This window comes from Heloderma suspectum, chromosome 7, assembly GCF_057233095.1.
Source record: "Heloderma suspectum isolate Gila_16-S chromosome 7, 16-S_ref, whole genome shotgun sequence".
NCBI classification, from domain to species: Eukaryota; Metazoa; Chordata; class Lepidosauria; order Squamata; family Helodermatidae; genus Heloderma; species Heloderma suspectum.
This window is the reverse complement of record NC_139464.1, coordinates 25,799,345-25,812,477: the sequence shown is the minus strand read 5'-3', so window position 1 is coordinate 25,812,477 and position 13,133 is coordinate 25,799,345. Positions and strand designations below refer to the sequence as shown.

The 13,133-nt window shown below is 42.6% G+C and overlaps 1 protein-coding gene across 12 annotated transcripts in view; it reads right to left on the bottom strand.

Moving 5' to 3' along the window:
• Window positions 1-472: 472 nt before the first annotated feature.
• The window catches only part of KDM5A (lysine demethylase 5A), a 54,503-nt gene continuing 41,842 nt past the window's right edge, over window positions 473-13,133 (bottom strand). For 10 of the 12 annotated variants that reach the window (XM_084809338.1, XM_084809340.1, XM_084809342.1 and 7 more), the window contains 2 exons: window positions 8,276-8,686; window positions 473-3,209 (listed from right to left, as the gene is read on the bottom strand). In XM_084809338.1, coding sequence (XP_084665464.1) covers window positions 2,997-3,209; window positions 8,276-8,686 — 624 coding nt within the window. In that variant the 3' untranslated portion in view covers window positions 473-2,996. Of the gene's footprint in view, window positions 3,210-7,860; window positions 7,956-7,994; window positions 8,687-13,133 lie in introns of those variants that run through there. The other 2 variants (XM_084809348.1, XM_084809350.1) reach the window with 2 other exon arrangements.

The window sequence follows — 13,133 nt, the reverse complement described above, 5'->3', positions numbered from 1 at the left end:
GGAGCAGGAGAAGCACACGCCAAGCACAGTACTCAGTAGCCTAATGCCAACCCAGTGAGTTCATGGCTTAGTGGAGATCTTAACTGGGGACTTGAAGCTCATGCCCACAAATACACTAGCCTTTGTGGGGGAAATGGGAACATAAAGGCAATGGCAACTGAACAAGTGGATGTATTTGGTCAGGTGGGATGGGTCAACCAGGAAGTTGAGTGGCAAATGAAAGTATGTACGCAAAGAATTGGTAGTGTAAGAAGGGTGCTTCCTCAGCTATTAGTCATGATGGCTACATGGGCCTCCATGTTCCAAGGCCATATGGTACTGAATACCAATTGCTAGGAGTTAATAGCAGAACAGCCTTCATGCTCTACTTGTTGACTTCCAAAGTTAAACTTTGGTCTGATGCAGGAGGACTCTGTGTTGAACAAAAACTAGAAGAAAACAGAACACAAAAAAGGACAAAAACAGAAAGAATCCAGTTTTGAAAGCAGACTTTAAAAGGGGCTAGAAAGCTAGGGACAGACTGATGCAAAAGGAAGGCAGAAAATAACATGAGATTGCAAATCCACATAGTCTGCCAGTTCAGTAACAAAAAGGGAAGAAACTGCTGTTTGCTTCACCTTAATAACACTTGGTAAGGGAAGACCAGCCAGCAGAAGGTATGGGGGCAAGTGAACACTTCCCCCTCAAACCCGCAAGCCCAGCTGCTTTTAATTTTCTTTTACTGTTATACAACCTACCGATCATATCTCCTGGTACCACTTTCTAAGCTTTCTCTTCAGAAGTCAGTGACAATTCAAGTATATGCACCTGGACTTTCTGTTATGACTTTGGCTGGTATTTGATGTTGATCAAGCAAGAAGCTTTGTTGTGCCGAGGATCAATATTCTGGCTTGCTTGTTATTTGCAACCCACTACATTTTCTTGCCTTATGACCACCATTTGGGATGACCCCTGTCTTCTGAATTAAAGCTCAACTGGCTGTCCAAAAAGCTGTGTATAAATGGAGACTCAAGCACATAGCCAAGGTTTTCTTTGAAATGAAAACTACAGCCACCTGAGTTGCTGAGGCGGCAAGCTGTTTTTCAATTTAATTTTAAAACAGAAAAAGAGTGGGTTGCTGGTTCAGCATATGGTGGACCCTTAAAAGAAACTTTTCAGCATTTTCCTCTTTTTCACAGAGGTCTCAGCGTTAAGGCAGAAGTACCCCAGGGAAAACTGGTGGGCCTTGGAACAGTTTTATAAACTACTAGGAACCACCCTCTGGCTTAATGGAAGCCCCTCCCAATCCCATATTCTGATTAAATGAAGTGAATCATATGCAGACAGGAGAAGTCAACACAGTGCTTCATGATAGAGATGCTTACCAATGAAGTCTGCAAGTACTGGATACAACAGAAGGGACACAAAACAGTCAAGGCAGAACACTACAGATTTTATCTTTTAGAAAACCCCAACCCCTGCATCTAATAAGACTGGACACTATAGTTACAACACTCCTAGAACTGTAGAAGAATGGAAACACAATAGATAATGGTGGGTGGGAGGGGGAAGACACCACTATGGCCAGTTTCAGCCATTCACTTACAGAAAAGCCAGTATAAACTGGGAGACAGCAAGGACCAAATTGCCTTGCTAACAGAACAAACCCCAACATGAAGGTAGCACATGAAATGTTTTTACCTATTTAAAACACAGGCAGCAGGTGGAGCAAGGATGTGGGAAGTAACTGCTAAATTCCTTGTACTACAAGGAAGGAATGAAGTAAAAAAAACAACCCAAGCCTGCAGGCAGGTTTTTGTTTAGTGAGCCTCTTTTTTCTGTGCTGCTGGTAACCGTGGTAAGTATAAAAACAAAGAAAAATAATCTATTTTTTATAGAACAAGTCAGTAGTTTGAGACATAGAAAAAAGTAAAAACCAGTCCTTTTTAAAAAATGGGTTTACTAAAACAATTGTCACCCGGGACACATACCCCCAAGCCACCTGCCTTCCAGAAAAGCAAGGGGGAAAGGTCAAACCGGATTTGTAGCCAAGTTTAGGCCTTTAATCCATTGAAACGTAAAGGCAAGGAAGCAGGGCCGCAATCTGCATCTCTGGACTGTGTATTAGAACTGTGAGATGACAGTTTGATGATGCTGGGAATACTTGTGAGTTGAAGTTTTCACAGAAGCATGTCAGTGTGGAATCGTGAGAAAGCTGGACTGCTGTCGGTCCCAGCCGTTAATCCCATGCACTCGTGGTGCCCACTTTACCAGTTGCACCTTGCTTCAGACAACTTAGTGACAGGGTGTTCATAAAGCCTAAGACAGAGGGAAATGGCTACCAGTGCAGGAAGGAGTGCCTTGCCAAGGATACATACCTCAGCTACATGTAAATATATGCATGAGCTTTCCCCAAGAAGGGAAGATACCCAAAAGAATTAGGGCAAAGACAAAACCAATGCTTTCAAGACCTAAAGTTCCTTTGCCTTCTAACAACCAAACTGGAACTAATTTAATTTTTCCACCCACTCCTGTCCCCTCCTGCATGGTGCTTAAAGCAGGTTCCTTAGCCACATAACATTGCCTTGGTGCCTCAACAACATGAAGAGGCTGAATGGGAGCCTTCATCTCCGCACAATCAACATGCCGCTATGGGGCAAACTTGTGGGGCTCAGGATTCTCAACAGTGCCCCCTGTTTAAACTGCTGAGGCAGAAAAGCATAATCCATGGGCCACACATCTGCTCAGCCTGAAGGCAGTAGCTACGCTCAGCCTTATGTAGGAAACACGGGAGTACAAATACTGGCAGGGACTTCCAACAGGGTGGTATCTGCATAGCTGGGTCAGTACCCCTGTGCCCATGACATCCCTTCATGTAAGGGAAGCCAGCTACATGGGCCAGCTCCACTACAGGGCCGTTTGTTTGTGGAAGTGCAGCATTCCAAGTGGCTATGTTAGCTTCACACCACCTTCTTAGTGTTCCATTTCCCTCAAGTCCCAGCAAGACCAAGCAGCTGCTAACTTGTCTCCTTGAGGTCCTCCATGGGAAGTTTGTAGCTCAGCAGGAAATGAGCTGGTGGTGCATGTGTTGGACTACCTGGCCCCTGCATCTGTTTCTTTGCACAGTTTATACAGATATAGTCTTCACTCTCTGCCATTTCTGGCGAGACACCAACACAAACTTGATGAAACCACTCATCACAGCCACCATCGCACTGCACCCAGTCTACCTGTAAGAGACAATAGACGTGTGTTAACTGTATTGCAAGGGAGAGAAAAACACTCACAAAAAAGTGATATGAGTTCTCTAGCGTAGCATTATAGAGGCAGAAAGGTCTTCCGAGGTCACTAGAGAAGCAAGGGTTAATGCAGGGCATTCATCCTTACCACCAAACCATGCGTCTTCAGAGAACAGAACAGTACTCCACCTCACCCTGGACCTTCAGCCTGACAGCAGCACGACCAATGATGCCAGAAACCGGTGGCGGATGCTGCCACGCCTGTAGCACTTGTTCCCAGGCAACTTCAGAGCTGCTCAAGGGGAGACCGAGGAGTGCAGAACACTTGGCCGAAAACTGAACACCAAACCTAGAGACTCGGTGAGAATGGGTGGGCCTCCCGGAAGAGTCTGAGAAGGAAGAGCCCCAGTGAAGATGCTTCGTTTTTGAAACCAAAATACCACAGCAGTCCTCACGGTTAAGATGTTGCAACTGCGTTCCAATTCCCATTCGCGTATAAGCAGCGTTTGTAGAGCATGAACATCCAAAAGAGTCTGAGATTCATACAACATGCTAGCTCTCTTACAATATGGGCATACAGGACTTGCATAAACCTCCGTACCACAGAGGATCCTGTGGTTTGAATAAGTGGGCAAAAAGCCTCTTACATTTCAACACCAATGTACATGGCACTCTACATAAATAAAATCAATGAAGCGAAATTAGCACTATCCCAGTTTTGAAGTGAAACAACTGGCAGTTAAGGCCTCACAGGCCAGGGGCAGAGACAATTGAAATAGCGGGTGCCACATGTTTAAGACTTACTTTTTGAATAATTACAATGTCCATTTTCCATTTAATTATTCTCACCCCCCCTCACCAAGAATTAAAATGTTCCTGAGCACAAACCAGCCTTTTCTGATGCAAAGCTGGAATCTGTGGCTTTGTCCACATAGAAAAGACAAATGGGAAGGAATTTCAGAAAGAAGGGGAGGCTCCATAGCTCAGTAGTGGGACACATGTTTAAGTCCTAGCTCAATCCCCAGAAATTCCAGACCTTTACTTAACATGGATAGCTGTTGCCGGTCCGAGTAGACAGTACCAGGCAAGATAGGCCAAAGGTCTGACTCAGTGTAAGGCAGCTTCATATATTCAACCCACCATACATATACAGTTGCAGCAGACCATCCGCCTCTAAGTTAGCACTTAAACTTTTATTTTCAAGTACCACCAGATTCTGTCCCATTTGTTTCCAGGAACTGTTAAGAGTGTACTCTTTGTGCCTTAAAATAATTTTAAAATTTGATCACTCCCCCACAGTAGTTGTAGACCACTGAAATAATGTTCTGCAGTAAAATCCAGAAGCCTCCTGAATTGATGTCCATGCTGAAGGCAGTATTTCTTTCTCCTTTGGCTGTTCTAAGCCAAGCCTACTTTTTGGTTTTTAGCAGTACTTACACTGATCAAAGGATTCCTTTGCACAGATGTGGCAGAGGGTTAGTGGCCACCATATAGCGGCAGGACTGTGACAAGAGCATATAAAAAAGCAGAACTGTGTGGAAATATTACAGTGACAGCTGACACAAACAAAGGCAAGTGTGCTGTCATCAAAAGAGAACTACAGCTTTAATTCTCTGCACTGAAAAGCGTTTTGTTTGAACTGTCAAAATGATTTTAAAATGTGCAAGTCTGACTTTACCGGAAGGATGAATTAAATACACTAAATTCACAGGACTCCAACATTTGAATCTAATCCCCTATCTCTTTAGTTTATCTTGTTTTCAAATAATGGATGTTGAGAATACCTAGAGAGGTGCTGCTTGTCTCACTTCCTGCCACTTGAGGGCTGTTGTAGGGTTGCAACAACAGAACTCCCTGCTCTGGAGGTCAGGCAGATGCCAACAGCACCTCCTGAAAACAGCTCTTTTCCAGGAAGTCTTCTTTGGTTAACCAACCTCAGTTTTATTGGCACTGTTTTGCTTTTTTTTTTAAGAATAAGTTTGCTATCATGTTTCATTTCTTCTATCTTTTGTCCATTTTATCTCTTGTTGTTCACTGCTCTGGAAACTGTTTAAATGTGGAGCAGTATACAAATGTTGTAAATAAAACAAACAGTGTTGCCCCCAAGCTGTCGTGGTTACAGTTTAAACAGTCAGTGGTCAATTCAACATCTATTATCCATTATTTAAATTCTGGATGAAGCCCGCTGACATTATGTATATTATGAGACCTGACTAAACAAGGCCAGGTTTTGATCTTGTTCAAATATCCAAACCGCAGGATGGGGAGAGAAGTGTCAGTTATTGGCAGACCCCTTTGGCTCTTCACTAAGGAACATGGTGCTTAGTTCATCCAGTGCAGAATGTATACCCATGGTGTTGGAGGCTGGGCAGACCCACTATGCTGGATGACATAGTGAGATATGGATCTCAACACACATGCAAGGCCAGTTACTCAGAGCTGGCTTAGAAACTTTTTGTCTCTACGGCAACCACGGATCTACTCCAGTACCTGGTGCCATTCATGTCAGATGTTTTGGGTTCCATGTTCTGCCTTAGTTTGGAAAGAGGTGAACCACTGGGGAAGCTGGCCAACACGTTTGCCATGGTCAGATCATAATCATCTTAGAAGGCGGAGATCCCCCCCCCTCCGGTGTCTTCGTTGGGGTGGTGAGCCAGTTAGGATGATGTGCCACTGGACTCATGAGGCAAACTGGATTCTGCAATCCAACAGACAGGCTCTTCTCTCTTCCGCTATTGTTATCTGCAACGTACCGTCGGGGAGACCTTTTCCAAATTATAATCTGCACTCTGGAAGCTACAGTTTTCTAAGAACTCTGCCAACTTGGCTTTTTATCTAAATGGCACAGAGACTGTGGCTTTTTTGGTCAATTTCCACATAGAGTAGGAGAAAAACCCTATTGACCTTGTGAGATTTTCCTGCAGCCTTTAAAATTATTGGCCATGAGGGACTGATATCACAGCTGCGGAACAGGCATTCATAGAATCACTTGGGCAATTTTGTTTATTATGAGAAAAATCCCAAACGAGATGGCTTCCCCCAACTCCTCCTCCATAAGTACACCCCTACTATGCATGAAGCCACTGGGAGAGATCAGATATAGATACTGAATTAGATGTTACCTGTGTGCAGATGAAACAGTTAAACTTTTTTTAAAAATTCAATCCAGGTTTTGCAGAGTCTGTGCTTAGAGTCTGGCCACACATGAGAAAAGTCAACTGAAACTCCATCAAGCCAAGACTGAGGTGACCTATTAGCAGGTACTTTGACTACCAACCCTGGTGGGAAGATGGGGAATCCCATCAATGATTCGGGGGGGGGGGGGGAGTCTAGCCTCTCCATCACTTGAGCTTGCAGCAGCACTTGTTGCGGCAGCCAGAAGTGCTTTCTACCACTCCACCTGGTAAAGCAGCTGAGGCTTTATTTTCAAATTCAGACCTCATAAACCACCCATGCCTTTATAACCTTGAGACTGGAGTACCGTGATGAGAGCTCTGATTATTTTTTTAGAAGCTTCAACTGCTGCCAAATGCACAGTCCATCTCCTGGAATGAGTCACTGGGAGCATGTTACTGTACTGACTCCCTCTTACTCTAAACAGCCTGGGTGCTACACCCTGTTGAAGACCACCTTTCATATGTCCAATGATGACCTCTTAGATCAGTCAAGTATGCCTTAAGGATATCAGTGCAATACACACACACAATAAGAGTATGCAAAGAGACACTCTTGATAGTTGCACCCTGCCACAGAACTCTTCTTCCTGTAGTTTGCCAAAGCCTGGCAGTCTCTTAATACTTGGAAGACTTTTGTTTGGACAAGTGTCTAGTGGACAGGGATGAACGTGAGCTGGCAGTGCACTTTAAACTAGTTTCTAAAAATATTAGTGGAAGTTTATTAGAAGCAAATTAGCAAGGATGTTATACAAGTTTATCTACCCTGAGCTGCTGTGGATAGTGTGGCTGATCAGTCTAAAAAAATAGAAAGATTTGAAGTGTCTTCACAATGTGTTTCCTAGGTCTCTGCAGTTAAATCCTACAGCAAAACTCTGGCTTCTGCAGCATATGGAAATGTCTGCAGCAGTTTATGCACTTGTGCAGGATTTACATTTGAAGTGTTTTATGCAAAAGGACAGCTTTATTTTCAGCAAGAACCACACTCTGCTAACAGCAATGTGTGTTGCTCACCAGCACAAGCATCCTCTATTAGCGCACACACTGTTTTCCCTTCCCCCTCCCCACAACATGATCAGTTGCATTACTGCACATATGCACCAGCTGGCATTGCTGACGCACAAGTGAATCCTAGCTATGTGTGCATACACATCCAAAGCAGCTTTGTGGAATGTTCCCTGAACAGAAGCACAAAACTACTATGAGTATGAGTGTTGCTCCAGCAAAATGTCCCTGCAGAGCTGAAACTCGAGTCCAAAGTTACTGCAAGTGGACCCAAAAAGGGTCTCCAGGGCGGAAGAGATTTAATTTGCTATAATCCGATCAGTTCTAAAGCTCTGCAGATTTACCTCCAGCAAGAAAGTGGGGCAGTGCGGCATGTGGCTTCCCTCAACCTGCAGACTCAGGGCTCACAGGCTTTATGCAAGAGCTTTTGGAAGATTAACTTTCCTAGACGAAGACTGCACGGCCAGCTTAGAGACTTTCACTTCGATACACACCAAGGCCTGGGAATAGTTCTCTCTCAAGTCTGGAATTAACTCCTGGGTGTCAGTCAGCAGGTGTTCTAGAGTGCCAGCAGGGAAGGAAAGATGAGGAGATGGGAAAACTTATCAGATGGGGAAACTATTTTCAAATTCACCCATTTCTTTACTGCATCTCTTTAATGCCTGCCAATGTTCAGAATCGAGTTGACAAGACCAAATTCTGATTTAGTATAGCCTAGTCAAATACATAGACCCATAAAGTTCCTTGTTAATGAACAAAGAACACATATTTTATGGTCTCTACCCTTTAAAATAAAAATGACAAAATTCTAAGACACAGCCCTGAAGTCTGAAGGCGGCTAGCAACGACCTCTGAAAAAGTTCAGCCAAGGTGACCCACCTTGTCCTTGCAGGGCCTCTGGCAGTTCTGTGCAGCACACACTGCATTTTCGTCATCAGACTCTTCAGCTCCTGACCAGTCATACTTGGAGGGGATATCCAAGACTTTCTTCTCCCTCTTTTTCTCTGTGCACTCTTTCACCAGGTCCACTTTTGCTGCAGCTGCCTTCTCACGCTTCTTCTTCCGTTCCTCTTCCTTGGCCAGTTTCTTGGCCAGTTTGTTCAGTTCCTTCGTCTTGTCCATGGTCAGTTTTAGCTTTTTCTTCTTGGGTTTCTCCAACTTCTTCAGCTCTTTAGACTTCTGCTTCATTTCACCAAAGTACTGCTCTGCTTTCTCTAGCTTGCGCTTCCGTTTCCTCTCAGACGAGTCTCTTCCCCTCATTTTTAATGGCTTCTCGTCCATGCTGTCATCCTTTGAAAAACAATTTGACAAAATAAAGGTTAATAGGAGAACTCCAGAGTTATTCCAATGACATATAATAAAAACAAAGCCAAGGAACCAACTTCTGTGAACATTATAACACTTCCAGCTAGTGTGAGCTACTGCGATGTGCTTGAGCAACACTGTTCATTGTTTGAATGGAGGCAACGTGGCATCCCTTCCACCTCCACCCAACATTAGCAACACCACCACCACTGGCAGAGGCCATACAAGAAGAGCATGTGATGCAACTCATGTGCAGAATGCACAAACACACCATAGTGAAGCAACAGTAAACAAGATCTGAACAATCAGGCTTTGATTCTGAGTTTTATCAATCTTACATAAGAAACTAACTTATACTGAAAACAACCACTGATCCATCTATTTCAGTATTGTCTAGAGTGAGTAGCAGCAGCTCTCCAGGGTTTCAGACACGGGTCTTTCCTAGCCCTAGCTGGAGGTGCTAGATATTTAACCTTGGGCCTTCTACTTGCAAAGTATGTGCTCTATCACCATGTTTTGGTCCAAGATGAATTTTTTTAAAAAAATAGCACTGATATCCACATTTTGGTCCAGTTTCCTTGTATTAATTCTACAGAAACTGAACTTATATATTGAATAAAACTAGCAATCATTTAAGCTTTAAAATCAGATACTACGTATTAAAAGTGCAAGAAGAGAAGTTAGGAATATGACCTATAACTGCATCAAACTGGAACACTAATTGGGACCATCAGTGTCTGTTTCGAACAAAACAGACTTATTCAGAAGGAGGAAAACCAGTTACGTTTCAGACTGGAAGCTTATAGCATAGCTGAAGTTCAAGCCTATAGTGCCAAGCTCTATTTTGAAGCCAAAAGGGATCAAAGTTAAACAATTTCTAAGGATGATAATTAGCTCCTAGTTAGCTAATTATCTACTAGTTTTTATATACTAGTATCTAATTAGTCTAATCAGCTACTCATTTTCTTGGAGGACCAGTCTGAAAAGTGGAGAGAGGGCTAGCGCCTCCTCGCTAATTGCTAAAGTGGGCTCCTAAGCACCATATACCTCTTTTGCTACTTGAATTAGTAGGTGAGGGAGCAGCTAATTCTATTCAGAAGACTAGATTTTGCCCTGGGGTTTTCAGTTCCTGATCCCTTACACTTTCTTACACACACACGCACGCGGAGAGGGAGAGGGAGAGAGACACAGACAGACTGAGTAATACATACCACACAGGGAATAATACAATTCTTGGCTCAAATCAGCATTACCTAAATATGTGCAAGATTGAAGAATGGAAATGTGGAGACCAGTAAAAATGCAAGACCAAGATAGAACGTGTTGGGGAAGAAAATTTGTGTTTGATAGACCAGACTAAGCAAAAAAATTAAGAGATTTTGCTGAAGAAAAAACAGGCTAAAAAGTAGGCAGTGCATGGGGGGGAAATTACAATTAAATGGCAGAAGCAGCTGGCTGTATCATGGAAAAGGCAATGGGGTGTTGAGGAACAGCCCTGCTATAGATTGCAAACGAAAGGGTGTTTCTCAGTGTTCAAAAGTTTTAAAAATCTAAGCACCACGTAGCAGAAGAGGACTGAAGCAAGAGTTGTTGCTAAACATTTTAATTAGCACTACAGATACGCAGTGGCAAGAAAAAGTTTGTGAACCCCTTCCCTAGATAAAGAACAAAAGATAACCTGATTAAACAAATGACACACAGACATGATGCTTTTCCAACATGTATTTATCCACAACTGATTCAACATTCAATATCCATGTGTGGAAAAGTATGTGAACCTTTAGATTCAATAACTGGTGGCACCCACTTGAGCAGCAATTATTCAAAGTAAACATTTTCTGCAACTGTTGGTCAGTCTCTCACATCCGTTTTGAGGAATTCTGGCCCATTCTTCCTTACAGAACTGCTTCAATTCAGTGACATTTGAGGGCTTCCTCGCATGAACAGCTTGCTTCAAGTCCTGTCACATTTCAATGTGGTTGCGGTCCGGACTTTGACTAGGCCATTCTAAAACATGGAATTTCTTTTTCTGCAGCCATTCTTTTGTAGATCTGCTTGTATGTTTAGGATGATTGCCATGTTGCATGACCCACTTTTAGTTCAGCTTCAGCTCAGGGACAGATGGCCTGACATTCTCCCCTACAATCTTCTGGTACACTGCAGAATTCATGATTGTGTTAATGATGGCAAGCCACTCAGGTCCTGAGGCAGCAAAGCAGGCCCAAACCATCACATTCCCACTGCCACACTTGACAGTTGGGATGACTTTCTTCTGTTCGAACTCAGTGTTTTTCGCCAAACATAACTTTTCTCATTGAGGCCAAAAAGTTCTACCTTTGACTCATCTGTCCAGAGAACATAGTTCCAGAAGTCTTGGGAATCATCTAGGTGACCTTTAGAGAACTTCAAGGCAGGCAGCAATGCTCTTTTTAGAGGACATTGGTTTCCTCCTGGCTATCCTCCCATCAACACTTGTTCAGTCTTTTTCTGATCACTGAGTCATGAACACTCACATTAGCCAAGGCGAGTGTTGCCTGCAGATCCTTGGATGTTACTCTGGGGCTCTTTTTGACTTCCTGGATGATGTGCCAGTTTGTTCTTGGAGAGATTTTGGTAGGACAACCACTCCTGGGTAGAGTGACTGTGGTCTTGAACCTTCTCCATTTGTAGACTGTCTGAGAGTGGACTGGTGGAGCCACAAATTCTTAGAAATTGTTTTGTAACCCTTTCTAGACCGATGAGCAACAACAACTGTTTTTCTGAGATCCTCAGAGATGTCCTTTCATTGTGGCATGATATGTTTCTACACAACTGTATGGTGAAGACCAAATTCACAAAGTTTCTGGTCCTTTTCTTGAGTGGGGCCTCCCAAACTCACCCCTGAAGTACCTAATTACTTAAACACCTGATTCTAATTATTCCCTTTAACTGAGCTGATGCAACCAGGGGTTCACTTACTTTTGCACATACCCTGACTCTTAAGTACTCATAGTTTGCCTAATTTACACATCCTTTTATTTCACAAGACAGAGAATATTTAATACAATTTATTATTTAATAAATTTAATATAACAGTTTAATATAAACCCTATTGAATAATTAGAAAACGCCTAGTTTTGATTCACAAAGACTATCATGGTAAAACTACGGAATTTCTGTAGTTATGAGGGGTCACAAACTTTTTCTCGCCACTGTACTAGTTGCTATAAAAAAAAAAAAAAACCAGAGAAGTCATCCCAATCCTGCCCATAAGACTTAACATTCAGCTAAACCGTGATTGTGGGAAGAGGGTGAACAATAAACTCATCAAGATGACAAAACTACTGAGGTTAGCTCACACACACATTGCTTCATCTTCCATCATCCTGACAAGCAGTAAGGAGGTTTTTACCATACATTGTATACAGATGTGTGGTAGAATTCAGGATGGAAAAATTAATGACTTTTAAAAACAATTAGGGAGCAATCCTATGGCCACTAGACAGCAGCTAGACACCACAGGAACCGACCTCAGAGCCCGCGCTCCGCGGTTGGTTCCCAGAGAAGCGACCTCCCCTCACTTCTGCACTGCCTCTGAGTTCAGTGGCGGCCACCTATCTGGATAGGATTGCACCTTTAAACAATTAAAAAAAATTAAATCAATTTTTAAAATGTAAATGGTTTGCTTTTTTCTAACAAACCATAAATAAAATTTATGGTGTGCAGCTGGGCAAAGTAAGGCACAGTCAGAATGGAAAAACAATGTCATCAGCTAGATAAAAACTGATACTTTGAAAAATTGAAGGAGTCAGATTTTTAAAATTTAAATTGGATTTTTTTTCTGCCCGGTAACTATCAAACCTTGCTTTGAGCTATCAGTCATGGGCATTTCATTTTTGTTTGCTACTTAGTTTGTTATGAGGGTAAAGCTGGGCCAAAACTGAGTGAAGCAGAAATGTGCAACACTGGAAAGAAAAAAGAAGACAAAATTGTCCAGTGTGCCTCTTCCTATACTCCCATACTATGCCTGCAATCCTATACCCATCTACCTGGGAGTAAGCCCCACTGAACTCAATGGAACATATTTCTGAGTAGACATGTATAGGATTGTGCTGTTAACCTGAAACCATCATGGGTGCTGGTTATAAGAAAGACCCTTTATGGGAATATTTTAAAGACATTCCCTCTATACGTTAAAAAAAGGAAGTTTGCCAAGTATATACAGTGTGACAAAGGGTTGCAAAGCCTGCTTGTATGAACGAGACAGCGTAACATGTACTCTTTAATACTCTATTTAGTTGTCAATTAACATGGCTTAGTGGTCAGATTTGTATAGTTCTGGAAATGTATGAAAAAGTTTCAGCTGGAAACTTTATTTAAATCAGCCATTTAAATCAACCTTTTTCCTGGTTGATTTAAATCGCCTTGATTTAAACCAATCCGCCCTGGTAGA